The following is a 15,290-nucleotide window of genomic DNA, read 5'->3' as shown; positions in this document are numbered from 1 at the left end:
AGTGCATGTGTTTTCCAATCAACTAATATTTTATCTCCCACCAAGAAGCTTCTGAAATGAGAATCAAAGGCAATGGGATGAAAGTCAGTGAGCTGCAGGGGAGGGAAAAGAGGAAGCAGGCACAGAGGGAGGCGCTCAGCTTTGCTGGCCAAGCAAATGCCTCTTCACCCAAGGTCAGTGCGAAAGAGGGCATTTCAGGCACCATCACGGGGGCCTAGGGAACGCTCCATGAGGAAGCAGCAGAGCTGTAAGTTAGCTCAGGGAAGAACTTCCTGATCATCAAGCTTGTTCAGGTCAAGTCAAGAGACAGTCATTGGTCATCTGTGTCGAGCATATGTTCATCCTAAGCATAGACAGAGCACCTGTTCTCAGAGACATGAGCATCACTTGTCTGAAGGGCTGCAGTCTAGACAGTCACTAAGCAGGGCCTGGGCCCAGACCCCAGGAGTCCTGGGACAGTCATCAAAAGAAGAAAAAATCACTGAGGTATGGACTGCCTGCCTGAGGGCAGCAAAGTGGCTATCTTGCCCAGCACCAAGTCTCAGAAATCGCAAGCAGGACATAAAAGAAGGTTCTGAAAGCCAGAAAGACAAGAGTCAGGAGAGGGAGAAGCAAGAAACACGAGGCACCCTTGAGATAAAGGTGGTTGTTCTTGCCAAAACCTGTGGTTAGTTAAGGCTGCATTTAAACAGGGAACCACTGGAGTGAGTAACTTCCGTTTGTTCAGCATCCCTTAGAGAGGCCCTAACAGGTGGCAGGCCCCATGTGGGGCCCAAGGACAGAGATTAGGCAGACATTTCTCCCAGTCTCAAGAGCTTACAGTGCAGCAGGACAGAGGAGACATGGGACAGGTCTTGGCACAGCAGTGGCAGACGAAAGCTCAGGGCATGGTGGGACCCCAGGTGCAGGAAAGAGGGCGTGGTGGTAAGAGGAGGTTTCCTGTGAGAAGGATGGAGGTAACCATTCTAGGCTGCAGGCCAGGCAAGTGGTTTAAATCTCTGTACCTCAGTTTCTGCATCCCTAAAATGGGAATAATAAGAGAATCCACTTTGTGGGTTGTTGTGAGGAGTAAATGAGTCCATTTAAGGAAAATGCTCAGAACCCAGTGCCTGACAGGCAGTGTGTGTTACAGTTTACCTGCCATGACCATCATCATCAGGACATGATTCAATGTGGGATATGTGTGAGCCAGAATATAGCACCTCAGTGTCACTTGAGCCATGCAAACCAGGACTGTAGATGCCATGCAAGGAGGCTGGAGAGCTAGGCAGGGACTGGTTCCTGAAGATGCTTGGGGTTCAAGGTCAGAGTTTGGACTTGACATGAGGACAGTGCAAGGGTTTTAAACAGAGAAGAGATCACATGACAAGAAATACCTGAGTAAGAATACCTGAGTCCTTTGTTGGGATAACCAAGATACCATTTAATAGAATCATCTCTAACCACCCCTTGGCTTCCTGACTTGGCCCAAACGATTGACATTCCTTGTATGTCCCCAGTGACCACTGCCACTGCTATTGCTACTTCTAAGTCATTGTTATTATTTAGAGAGAGCTGAAGTAAGTGGTAGTGGTAGCAACTACATGAACTGTAATTCTTGTTGATAATGACATTTGTAACTCACTCTGAAAGTGGGCTTTTGACTCCATGCTAAGAATCCAGACTTAATTTTCCTGGTCTGAGTTACAGACTGGCAGCCCAAAAGCCTAAGGGATTCTGCAATTGTGTTTTGTTTGCCCCAAACAGTGTCTTTTTTTTTTTTTAATGAGCTTGCATTTAAAATAGGAATAAATTACACAAAAATCTCCATTTCTACATTTACCTGAAAAGTTAGAAGATCGGGTACCACAGCACTCTTCTGAAGGCAAAGTCACTTTCTTGCCCATGCCCTCTGGTTGGTATTTCTTGAGTGCCCGACTGATTCCCACATTGCGGTGTTTGACTGGCTCCTGAAATGGAGACTCCTGCCTTAGGCAAGGGAGAGGTGATGTGTGCAGGTGGCACACACTCTGCTTCCAGAAGAGTTCTGGGGATCAGGCTGTCTCCCCTCGACGACCCCCTTTCTGCTTCTTTGTGTTCAGGATGGCCAGTTACAAAGATGGGAAGTGAGGGTGATGCAGGGAGTGGGGGGTGCATGACCTTGGACAGTTACTCAAGTGCAAGGGAACGATGTGTGTTACAAAATCAAAACCTCTCTCTCTCTCCTCTGGTTCCCTCCTTCTCACCCCCACCCCCTCAAGATCGCGAAGCCGGCCCCGAAAATCTCGCCGCCACCGCCATCACCACTGCCCCTCACGGTCCCAGAGCTCAGAGTCCCGCTCCTCAAGCTGCGACAGCAGGTAACCCCCGCCCCGAGGCATCTCCTCACCCTGACCACAGGCCAGAGCCCGGCTAAGACACCGTCACCATCAGCTTTGCCTCCACCGTCACTGTTAGGGAAGCCGCTCTCCCAGCAGAGGGGCAGCCCCTGCCTCACACTTGGGCTGTCACCACTTCCTTGCAGAGGGGCTGCAGACAGGACTCGCTGCCTCCACTTACAGGAACAGCGGCCACAGGACTTGCTAACACATGGCCAGGTGCTAAGACCCTTCAAGGTCCGCTGCATGACCCCCTCTGCACCCCTAGGAAGGACGCACCATTGTCATCCCCACTTTAGAGATGAGGAAACTGAGGCACAGAGAGGAACTTGCCAGGCACTTAGCTGCTAAGTGACAGAGCTAGGACTGAACTGGGGCGTCTGGTTCACTTGGCTGTCTCTCACTCAGGGTTGCTCTAAGCACAGAGAAGCTGAGCGACCTGGGAAAGGCTACCTAGCACAAGGTATCTGGCTCTGCGGCCCTCCCGAGCCCTCTTGCTCCTAACGTTGGCCCTCTTTATGCTGACACAGTGGCTGCCCCGGCCTGAGCAGGGGGACAGGCTCTCGTGGGTGAGAAGAACAAGAGAAAGAGGGAGTGGGGCTTCGTGGATGTTGGTGTTTGAAATTGTTGAGACCATTGGGAATGTCAAGGGCCCCTTGATGGTACCAGGCCGATTTCCAGATGTCAGAGGCTCTTTTAGTCTTTCTTAAATCCTTCTCACATTTGACCTATGTAGTCACGCAGTCACCTCACCTGGGAAGATTTAAAAATCTCGCTGTCCTGGTCCCGCCGCATTCCCAGCTAAGTCAGAATGTCTACAGGAAGGAAGAGGAGGAAGAGAAATGGGAATCTAAATTCTACTCTGAACCAGGCACTGTGCTGCAATTGCAAATAGATTTTGGCTCTTAATCATCCCCGTCACACCATGAGCCAGACCAGAGCTTCTCTGCCTCGGCTGCTCCATGATTGCTTTGGAATCTAAAAATACCAGTGCCTGGATCCCATCTCCAGACATTCTGATCTAATCCAGATATGCGCGGAGCAGGTGTGAAAGCAGCGCCTGACATCGAGGACTCGCCCCAGTAGCTGTGGTGTTCCCACATCACACAAGGCTGCTCTGTGATCCTGAGTGATCCAGACAAAACCTAGACCCTCTTGGAAGCAGGTACAAGCCTGGACAAAACAGGGACTTTGTCCACGACCCCAAAGTGACCCTGCATCTCTCCATCCTCCATCTTTACCAGTGATAGCCTTAACCTCAGTCTAGTCTCCCCTCCTTCTAGGTAAGACTGGTGAAGACACCCAATCAGAGAATTACCTCTGTTCCCTGACAGCATCCAGTCAGATCCAAGCCCCAGCTCTTTACATGCTTCCCAGAGTCCCCGACCACATGCTTCTAATAGATTCTCTCTGACCACCGCCCACCCGACAGAGACGTCCTCCACTCGCCCATGGTGCGTGTTCTCCATCACTGCAGGGAGCAGTAACAAGATGCTTGTTTGAGCACAGGGTGCCCCCGTTGGCCTTTGACTGGAGGGCGTTGACACACTGAGCCCGACTGCACGATTGACATTTACAGCTGAGAAGCCTGCGTGTTGGTGGGCAGAGGGGTGACTGGCAGAGCTGGCGCCAGGACCCAGGTCTGTGTGACTCAGCCCAAGCCTGGGTGGGAGGACGGTGCAGATCCTGCTTGCAGACTCTCAGCGACCGCACTCTACCCTTTCTAAGGCTCACCTCTTCTGAAAGGGGCGCATATCACAGGCCCTCACCCCAGCCTTGCTTCTGCGAGCATGCCTCCTGCTGCTATTGCCACAGCTTCCCAGTGCCTGTTGCGCTAAGAGACACTCCAGCAGGTGTGGGAGCAACCTGAGAGCTGGCCCTTGGGCCACTCAGTAGAAAAGTGAGAGGCCCTAGAGCAGAGAGGGACACTCCAGTGCAAGAGCCAGAGGCACTGGTCCCCACAGCACCCTCGTTCTGCCACTACAAGCTGCATGATGTCAGGCAGGTTCCTAAACATCTCTGAGCCTCAGCTCTCTCATCTGGGAATAAGAAATAATACCTGCCCTGTCTGTGTCTTTGAGTTGGAGAGAGGACTGTGAAAGCACCTTATGAAGGGCTTACAAATGCCATGAAAATCCATAAGGTGTTATTTTTATCACTACTGTGACTCAGAGCTAAACAGTAATGCCGAGTCCAAATACACCCTTTCTAAGGAGTCAGAGATTCCTTTAGTTTCCAACACAGACAGGCAACCAGATCTACATCTGACAAGCTTGCAGAAGGCATCTTTGTCGTTTTCGTCAGATTTTTTTTTTTTTCAAAAGTTTTGGGTGACAGTCAATAAGATGCCTCTATTTCACAGATGGTGAAGCCAGATACACAAAGACACACAGATATAAGCAGTTACATTTATAGACAAACACATGAAAACACAGATGGACACACCCAGACGTACACACAGTCACGTACAGACAGGCAAGCAGAGAGACAATCACAGGCACACAAAGCACAGTAAACTGAATCAGGATCATCGGGACCCTTTCTGTCTTCACAGCTGCATCCCCAGCCCCCACAGCAGTGCCAGGTACATGAGTACACATTTGTCAAACAAACGAGAGAATGAATGAACACGGACAGGTGGGTGGGCGGAGGGATGCATACATAGTTTATGCAGACACACCCAAACACACTCTGCTGTCCTCAGATCCTATTAGGCCTTCAGTCACCTCTCTGCCATGCTCCCCATCAAAAAACCCTCAGATCTCTCTGCCCTGCATCCAGGCACCGCGGCCGGTCCCCCGAGGGAGGGCGGAAGTCCCGTCGAAGGCACTCTCGCCGCTGCTCCAAGACCCTCTGCAAGGCCAGCCCAGAGGCCCGCTCCAGCCCCCAACCCAGCCAGCCCCTCCAGATGCTCAGCTTCCTGTCAGCCAGGGGTGTAGTAAGTATTCTGCACAGCCTCCTCTGCCAGTCTTGGCCGGGACACTTGGGGGAGGTGGAGGCACAAGTTCAGGGCAGTGTATGACACATTTTAATTCAGTTTCGGGCAAATATCCCACTGGTTTCAGACCTCCTTCTTGATTTAACTGAATGGTCATTCACCAGCCTTTGGCAGCACTTGGCTTGGGGACTTGGCAAGTGGGGGTGTGTGTGGGGTGGGGGGAATGGGAAAAACCTGAAACACCCAGGATCTTTATCAGGGGAATGGTGAAAATACATTCTGGTCTTCAGAGTGACATCTGGAGGAGGGCATGTGTGAGACACCGTAGGAGGTTTCTTTGGGGAAGGAGAAGAGGGGTCTTTGATGTAACAGAGGCACTGCAGCTTTGCAACGAGGTCTGCGTCTTTGACAGCTAGGCTGCAGCACTGATGAGCAGATGGGATTTGATGTCACCCATATTAACTCAGCCTAGAATATATATATATGAGAATTTTCCTCCAAGGAGGTGATAGCACTTAACCTCTCATATTCACACAAGGTCTCAGGGAGTTGAGGACTCAGCTGTCTTCACTAGTTGCTTCCACAGGTGGGACCAAAAAGCCAAGGCTCAGAAAGATGAAGGTATGGAGTAAAGCCATAGGGCAAAGCAAGAGTGAATCCATTCGAGAAACTGGCCTTAAATGGGGTCATGCAACAGTCCCTTAGGTCAGCAAGGAGGGTCATCTTCAGACAGTTTGATGCCAGGAAGTCTCCTCAGCAAAGCATTTGGAGTTGGGTCTGCACTCAGCTTCTTAGCTGTGTAGCTTGGAGAAAGTCATCTAACCTCTTTGAAACTCAGTTTTCTCATTGGCAAATGTGAAATAATACGGGGATTGTGGGGGATACCCAGTAACAGAAAGTATGTGAAGGCCTTTTATAGACTCTAAAGGGACAGACACACAAACAGGAGGAGACTCAACACAGACGTAGCTTTCACTTACACCTGACAACTGGGAAGGGTCCTGTCTCCTCTAGCTAGGTGTGGATGTGAAAATTTCAGAGAGCTGCTCCCTTAGAAAGGATGAGGTGGAAGTAAGGAAAAGCTCTGAGGTTCTTGCTGGGAGGTTAAGGAAGAGAAGGTGATGATAAACATTGGTTGGACACAATAGTTATATCCACAGTGCATTCTGAGAATCTCTTCTTTACCAGTCAAGACATCTGTATCATCAAGGTATAATTCTGCTGTAATCTTCTGCCTTGCTGGAACCGTCCACAGCTCACCCCAGGCCCTTCTTTTGCAGAGGGAGGGTACCTATAGCTGCTCAGTATTTGCAGATGGTAAATGCTCCTGTTCCTTCTCCCCTCCACGAATGCCTGTGAAAAGCTCTTCCCAATAAGGCAGAGTCCAGAGGCCTGGGCTCAAGACTTGGCTTGGCCAGACAAATCCTTTTACTCCTTCCAGCCTCAGCTTCCTCAACTGGAAAATAGCATGATTATCATACCTGTGTCCCAAAGGAATTGTTGCAAAGGTAGCACATTTAAAATACCAGCAATAAGAGGTGGAAGAATGGTTTTAAGTTAGTGAAAGCCACCCAACCTGTTTGGTCACGGTATTTATGGCAGCCATTCGGTGGCCCCAACTGACACTCCATAAAAAGTGCCACTGGGAGCAAATGGCGTGTATTCTCTCACCTGGGACAGTTTCCAAACCGTCAGGACCAAGATGTTGCAAAAAGCTGAATGTTAACGCCCCCAGCCCCCAAAACTGTTGTCCTCCCACACCAGTGAGTGAGGTACCAGATGGGCCATTGGTTCTTAGGGCCCAGCCCCTATTAGAAGAGCAGAGAACTCATCCGTACCTGGAAGGCATAGGCCTTAAAAGCCCACCGAACCCAGTGCCCAGATTCCAAAAAGAGAATCTGAACTCACAGATGAGAACTGCCTTCCAGGGGCTCCAGCAAGTCAGAGTTGTTAAAAACCTGAGATTATGATTTTGTGATCAAACCCTGCTCCCAAGTCAGGGATAGTTAAAATATTTAAAACTTTGTCAGCTGCGCTTTCCTCATCCTTTAGAAAATGCAGATAATAAGCCTCTTCTTCAAAAGCCTTCTTCAGGGGACAAAAGCAAAATAATTTTGTAAGCAGCTAAGCCTGGTACTTGGCACAGGGGCAAAAATAAGCAAATAGTAGAGAGTGTCCAGATGACAACACTCCAGATGCTGGCTCTGTATTTTCCAGCTGTGGAACCTTGAGCAAGTTACATAAACTCTCCATGTCTCCGTCTTTCCCAAGTCTGCAGAATGAGGATAATAGTAAGACCTACCTCATAAGAGGGATATTGTAAGGATGCAACGACTCACTGTAAGACTTTTAGACTGAAGCAGGTGAGTGGTAGGTCCTTTGTTGCTGGCGGTGGATAGAAGTAACAGCAGTACCAAGAAGGGAAGTGGTAATAATAGTGGCAACAATAGTAGCGGCGCTGATGACAATAACGGAGCAGGAGGAATGGTTCCAGGCCCAGGCCAGTCTGCGGATGAGTTGAGACCACAGGTAGAAGCCCTGCTTCCCCTGCTTTCAGTTTCCTTCCATCCTTGATGGCAGCTGTAGCCCAAATGGCTGGCCCCACCTTTCTCATGGCTGCCTGACTCCTGGGGGCATCAGGTACCCCTCAAGTCTGGCCCTCCTAGGGCCTTCCACACTGGGTTCTTTCTCATCCTCTTTCCTGCACAGGCATAGGTGGAGAGGACACCAGGTTGGACCAAAGGTTTTCCAAGAGTCCAAGATTTTCCCGAGCTCTCTGCTAAAGAGAACAGCAAAGTCACTGTCATTGAATCACTTGTTTGACTCGTTCAAATCTCCCAATTATCTAAGCATCTATAAAGCGCCAGTTCTGACGTGGCCCTCAGGATCCAGTGAATAAGAAATAGCCTGTGCCTTCTTATAAAGAAGACAGACAACGCTGTAATGCACAATGCACAACAATGGATGCTGCGATGGGACGGGGGAAGGAGGCAGGGAAAGAGGGGACTGGGGTTTGAGTTAGGTTAAGGCAGCGGAGATGACAACTGGGAAGCTAGACAATGGAAACAGGAATTGATTGCTGGAGTCAGGATGGAAACAGAATTCCAGCACAGGAGACGGGGTTCTGGAGCTGGAGCATAAGAGATGTCCTATGCCATCATCACAGCTCACGGCAGGCATCTTGTATGCACAGCTCTTTAAAGAATCGCGATGGGCACATGACATCAAGGGGGCCTATTTACATATGTGAATATGCAAATAATAAATAAGCTGATGATAACCAGAAATCCTCTTGCTTGGCCAGAGCCCTAATCCAAATGGAGGGTCCCAAGAAGTCAGTCCTTTGTGGCCTTATTCATTTCTTATCTACACTCAGTCATCTCTGTTCAAGGCATTAGAGAGACAGATGAATAAACAGGCTTCTGAATTCCAGAGCTCATGCCCTAGTCATCCACAGAATACTGAAGTACTGTAGGATAAATATTGTCACTGGGACTGAGACTGAGTCCGTATTTGAATACTTGCAAACCAGCTGATAAATAGACCCTGTCGCCACCCACTCTCTAGTCAACAAAGCCATCCCTTTCCTCCTCTGGGACCCTCGGGACCTTCTCACAGACCAGCAGCTAAACACTGATACCTGGCAGCCCTTCAAAGTAACCAAGCCTGGTTACTTTCAGATGGGGCAGTAGACCAGTTGTTGAATATTTTCAATATCAGCCTTGGAGGTGGTAGAAGCAAGTATAATATGCAATAGGACCACAGAGGAAGGACCAGACAATGTCTAAGAGGTCTTGGTGTCTGAGAGGACCTTACAAATAAAGGAACATATGAGTTGGGCTTTGTAGGATGAGTAGGAGCTCACCCAGTTGAGTTGGCTGATGAATAAAGGGAACGGTAAATGCCACTACATGCCAGGCACAATCACACGCTTTACACAGGTTTTGTTTTTTTTTTTCCCCTCATTTGATTCACAAAAAATTTTTTTGAGGTAGGTGCCATCATTATCACCATTTTTCAGGTGGGAAAACTGAGGCTCAGAGAGGCCAAATGACTTAAGTAGATAGCCCATTTAGGAGGAACAGGAGCTAGTATGAATCGTGGCTTATATCTCAGAAGCTTATTGTGGTAGCCAGAAGGCCAACTGGATGACAGAGAGGTTGGTGGCTCCAAAGTTTGGCCACACCCTGTCCCTGTAGCAGAGGGTCCTCAGTTAGGTCTACCCTAACTGGAGGAGGAATTTAAAGGGGCTGATCAAGACTGAAGTTAGACTCAGGAGAAGGCAGGCTTCTTTTCTCCTCCTGCCTCCAGCAAGCCAGCAGTTTCCACATAATCCTTGTTGACAAAAACTTGCACAGATTGAAAAAAAAAAAAAAAGCAGAACTTAGGCTCCATAAAGGAGGGCCTCATTTGTGAACAGGAAGAAGCCGGAGAGGATAGTAAGGAAGACAGGAGCTTTGGAGCAGATCCAAACATTTGGCGTTTTTGACCTCATCTCCCTGTGAGACTGAGCCATAGCTCATGCTTCCCTGAGCACCTACTATGTGCTGTATCCTACACGTGTCATCTCATGTATTTCTTACAATAGCCTTTGAAGGGAGCTTCCATTAGTATCCTTATTTTATAATGAATAACATTAAGCCTGGAAAACTTAAGTAAAAGGTACCTATTAAGTGGAGAAGTGAGGATTCAAACCCAAAACATCTGCCCTCAGGGTCCAGATGCTTAATGACCTGACCTCCCTTATGTCATTTTCTTTTGCTGGACGTTGTGTCCCAATCTGTACCTTTAGCTAATAATCATACCTATTTCATGGAGTAGTTGTGAGGGTGGAATTAGATCAGTTGTCCATTTAGTTTTAAAATATGCACTAAGCACCTACTACGTGCCAGGTGCGTGGTGAGTAGCAGTGAACAAGACAGACAAGGTTTCTGCCTTAATGTAGCTTCTATTCTGGAAGCAAACTCAGCCTGGCGCTAGGGACATAACAATATACAGTAGTTGCTAGTGTTATGATTTGTCATCATAATGGCTTAATTAAACTTGCTTCTGATAAACCCAGACATGATGTTTTTGAAACATTCCTGGCCTCGAAAAGTTTAATTGTATCTAAGATCTCAGATGAACTTCAAAACAACTCTAGGGGAATGACAGGAAAAGCCTCCTGTTTTGCATACCAGGGGAAATGAGCCTGAGTATACATGGAGGGCCCAGCCCTCCCAAGTCTGCCCCAGGTTCTTGTACATCCTGCAAAAGGCTTTGAGCCCTTGCTCAAACTGGGAGACTCACTATTCAGTTCCATTCATTGTAGTTTGGAGAGGAGAGGGACTAAAATGCAGAAGGGGCTGGGAGACTCAGGCATGTGGGACCAGTTATTCTTTTTTTTTTTTTCCCCCAGTTATTCTTTTTAAATGGAAAATGGAATCACATTGTCAACTTTTACTTTTGCCAAGCAAGGATGGAAAAAAGAAAACCACCCTTTTCTATAATGAAAGGGACATGTACCAGGCAGAAGAGGGGGAATAGCCATGGCCTCAGAAGAAAGGATGAGACTTTAAGTCAGATGCATTTAGCTGGATGAAGAACTCATTCCATTGAACTTATTTTCTCATTTGAATTTGGACTGGTGAAAATTTTGCCTAACTGGAGCCATGTAGAAATTTTCAAGAACAGGTAGGCTGAGGGCTATCAAGAGGGGCTTCTAAAACAGGAGGGGCTAATAAGAAATGGTGAGGTTGAAGCTACCAGGCCCCTTCAGCTTCCTGATGGAGGGAAGGAGAGAGGAGGCAAGATTATGTCCCTGGGCCCAAGGTCAATTTTAGTGAACAGCCCGGTGGGACAGTCCCCCACCCCGCAGCCCTGAAGGAGTTTGTCATCTCCCTACCATCCTCAGCAGATCCCTGTCTTTTTCCATCCCTCCCCCTCTCAAATGAACTCCTAACAGGTCAATGAATCTATTCTGTTGCTGTCTTCCTAATTAGTGTGCAAAGGAAGATGAACAACAGCGAGGAAAATAAACTTAATGTCATTGTGAAACAAAAGGGTTTAAAAAAGGGAGGGGGCGGGAATAACCAGAACCCTCTAGCTAAAAGCTCCGCCATGCAGCTCTACATTCACATGAGAATTTCCGGTCCCCCATATGGCAGGGAGGGGAAAAAAATTTATAGCCATCTCTCTCCATGGGGCCATTTGAAGCTCAGTAAATGGACTTGTTCAGTTTAATTGGAATTCTCTTCTTGATTGTATTTTTGTAACCTATTAGGCCGTGCTGCCTCTTGATCTCAGAATTCAGCTGAAATTAAATTTTGAAGTGTAAGTGAGAGGTTGCCTTTTTTCCCCGTTCTTGATTAAATAATGATTTGAAACAAAAACAATAAATAACAGTGCCAGCTTCCCTGGAGGGCTGGGAGAGACTCCCAGTGAAACACCAGGAGCTGGAGTTTGTGGTGGGGGATTTAATTACTTATTAGAAAAATCCAAGTGTTGATGCTGAGTATATTAAGGAAAAAGAAGAGGCAAGCTTATGACTTCAAAAAAAAATGAGCTTCACATTCAGTTCAGTTCAGTTCAGTTCAGTCGCTCAGTCGTGTCCGACTCTTTGCAACCCCATGAATCACAGCACGCCAGGCCTCCCTGTCCATCACCAACTCCCGGAGTTCACTCAGACTCACATCCATCGAGTCAGTGATGCCATCCAGCCATCTCATCCTCTGTCGTCCCCTTCTCCTCCTGCCCCCAATCCCTCCCAGCATCAGAGTCTTTTCCAATGAGTCAACTCTTCGCATGAGGTGGCCAAAGTCCTGGAGCTTCAGCTTTAGCATCTTCACATTGGTGGGGGAATAAAGAATAAAGGGAACGTACTCGTTTGTTTAGTCCCAATGGCCATGAGTTTGTGAAAAGCAATCTGTCCTTAAAAACACATCTGAGACTGGCAATCATTACCCCAAAGGGAAGAGCGTGTAATAGCCCTGGGGTCTGGATAGGGCTCCATGGCTCTAGTCTCCTGACTCCTTTCACTGACAAAATCCAAGAGGGTTTGAAAGGGCAGAGGTGGGGAAGATGGGAGGGAGAGATGAAATGCACAAGATGCCCTATGTTTGTGCTGCTTTCAGATAGATTCTGGGTAGCAATGAACACTTAGAACAGAGAGTCACAAATTTAGATGTCTCGGGGGCCAGTCCACTAATAGATACAGGCAACAGGGACCCCATAAGGCCTGAGGACAGGAAAGCATGTGCCCCATCTAAAAGGAGCAGCTCCAATTACTCACAAACTGATTATTACCCAGCAGGAATGTCAGCTCAATCTTGCCAGATCCTCTTACGTTTCAGCATGAATTAGAAATGGGTTTGCTATGTGAGTATGCCCAACTACAATGTTGACAGTTCCTTCAAATTTATTGGCGAACATAAAATTGTTTAGCCAATAAGTGCGCCAAAGAAAGCATAACTTGAAACTCTGAAACAAAGCATAACTTGGCCTGTCAGTCTTCTAGGGGTGATTTGGGGTGTTGAGACAGATGCTGTCCATCTATGTCCCCACCCCCACTTCAGATACTGCCAGTGTTCAGCTTCCAGGCATTGCTCTCTGGCTGCCAAAGACCACTTTGCTTGGCTGGGCAGCAGTTTGAAACTGCTGGAGAATTGACACGTCTTGGGGGCAACCTTTAACCCATGAGTGGTGAGGAACTGGTGTGTAAATATCCAGCTCCCTCCTTGGTTGAGATGAATTCTGGAGCCAGTTCTGTCCTCTCTCTTTTCTCTCCCCCAGCTCACTGCCCCTCAAATAAGATTCCTTGGTCTCAAATAAACTGCCAGCACTCAAATTCCTGTCTCGATTTCTAGGAGGATCCATATGGAGACAGGTGTTATTTCACTTTGAGATTAAACAAAGCTTACAGGGGCTGAATTTTTGTGCAAAGCCCCCAAAATAGGCCTTTGTGAAGACATGGAAAGAAGGACACGACTGAGATGGAGGAAGGGTTCAGAGTGGACCACAGAAGAGAAACCCGGTAAGAGGGTCCCAGGCCTTACACAGGGGTCCCCAGTACCATGAGTGCGTTGTTCCTGCACAAAAGTGGGTCTAGAATGACTCCTCCCAGTGAGCCTCTTGAGGACCGTTTTGCAGCTAAGATGGGGATATAGGAGCAGAGAGCAGTTAAGTGCATAGAAGAGAAATTTCCCATGGATGAAGAAGAAGATGAATTGTGAGAGGCCTGGTATCAAAATGAAAGACAGGGAGGAGCACGGGGGGCCGTCCTGTCATGTCAGCGTCCAGTGGGCAGCAGTTTGCCTCTTCCGTGGCAGAGCGGAAGGGAGTATCTGACAAGGAGAGAGACACTTAGGGACAGGAGGCAAGAGCACAGAGGCCTCTGCTGTCTGCCTGTCATTATGTCCTCGACTTGAAGGGCTCCTCTGCATTGTCATGGCACCCCCTTACACACACACACACACACACACACACACACACACACCCTACAGTCTGCCTTTGGCCCCCCCTGAACTATATCTTCCCTCCTCTGGAGAAGGAGGGATCCAAGACTAACAGGTCTTTAAACAATCTGGACATCCCTAATGAGTTTACAAAAATATTTCCATCATCTGGAAACAGGGGCAGAGCCCGCCAAGACTGGTAAAGACACAACCAAGTAGAGGTCAGCTGAAGGTAACAGAAATGAATGTCTTTGGGCTACCACCTCTTCCCCCAACCCTCAAAGTAATCCTTAGAGCAGGTTACACAGGTCAAGATCCGTGTATCCAGGACCTGCCAGGCATGTCATTAGGCTAGTTGTGCCTTGTCCAAAGGCTTTGGAGTTAAACCCCACTGACTCTCCATTTGTCAAGCCAGCCATGAAAACAGACATGGGGCTGCTTCAGTCCAGAGAAAGGTGTACCTTTCTTTCTAATTTGTCTGACCAGAAGGGGCACCGTTTTTGATTTCCTGACCCAGGAGGAACACCATTCTAGCACCCAAACAAAGTCACTGCATGTTGAGTACAAAAGACCAGACCCAGTTCATCTTTTAACCTGACCTCCCAGAATAGCAGAAGGCGGCAAAGGAAGTAAAGAGACCCAGCACTGCTTGTCTCATCTGGAAGGCTCCGCAGGTCTGGAGCTTCTCACCTTAGCCTGGAGCTTATGCTGTTGAGCATCTATAGACTCTTGCTTTCTCTGAGATTGTAGGCCCGAGGAGGGCTTGGGGGGAGAGCTTTCCTTCTCTCTACCACTGACCTGGACCTAAAACTTGATTATAGAAGTTCTCTATGGCTCACACGCCCAGCCCTGAGCTTGTCTCAAGACCCCAACTTTCAGCCCATCCAGATAGAGACAGCTAATTTTCCCACCCAGTAACAGTGCTGTGGCAGACAAAAGCCACTCATTTTTGAATGAGTGAATGGATGAATGAAAGAATGAATGAAATAGAGAGTTTTGTGTTATCCTGGCCTGGGACTCAGAGAAGCCTTTCAAGAGGAGGTGATATGTAAACTGGAGAACGAATAAATTTATCCATGTGAAGTAAGGAACAGAAGGAAAATGTTCTGGGCAGAAGAAATGGCATGTGCAAATGGCCTGGGGTTGGGAAAGCAAGATGTGGTGGCAAAACCAAGAAAACTTCCCAATTGATTGCCTTAAGGTTGTACAAACCAAAACTGGGGAGGGAGGGGCTGTATGGAAGAGATGAGGTTTGTGAAGGACACAGGATTGGGTTGTAAAGGACACTGTCATGCATGTCAAAGAATTTAGGTTCATTCAAAGAAATGGGACTTTTAAGAGAGGTTGGTATTTTTAGCATAGGGTCAAGTTAGTGAGGACATTTCAGTAGTACGATTATCTCTGTTTTCTGGCAATGATAGAAAAGCATGATCCCTTATACAGTTCTCAGTTCTGTTACGTGTGGATAGTGATTGTGGTCAGGTGGAGGGACACTGAAAGTGTCACTATGAGCTCAGTGCATGGGATTGAGAATGTGAAAAAGGCAAGGTCCCTGTCTATATC

At 48.0% G+C, this 15,290-nt stretch overlaps 1 protein-coding gene across 1 annotated transcript in view; it reads left to right on the top strand.

Annotated features, from left to right (window-relative positions):
- Nucleotides 1–15,290, top strand: part of SRRM4 (serine/arginine repetitive matrix 4) — a 169,437-nt gene that overhangs the window by 141,872 nt on the left and 12,275 nt on the right. The window contains exons 7-8 of the mRNA XM_068990317.1: nucleotides 2,241–2,339; nucleotides 5,139–5,295. Of these exons, the coding sequence (XP_068846418.1) occupies nucleotides 2,241–2,339; nucleotides 5,139–5,295 (256 nt within the window). The remainder of the gene's footprint in view (nucleotides 1–2,240; nucleotides 2,340–5,138; nucleotides 5,296–15,290) is intronic.

Source organism: Capricornis sumatraensis, chromosome 17 (genome assembly GCF_032405125.1).
Source record: "Capricornis sumatraensis isolate serow.1 chromosome 17, serow.2, whole genome shotgun sequence".
Taxonomy (NCBI): domain Eukaryota; kingdom Metazoa; phylum Chordata; class Mammalia; order Artiodactyla; family Bovidae; genus Capricornis; species Capricornis sumatraensis.
This window is presented reverse-complemented; position numbering and strand designations above follow the sequence as displayed.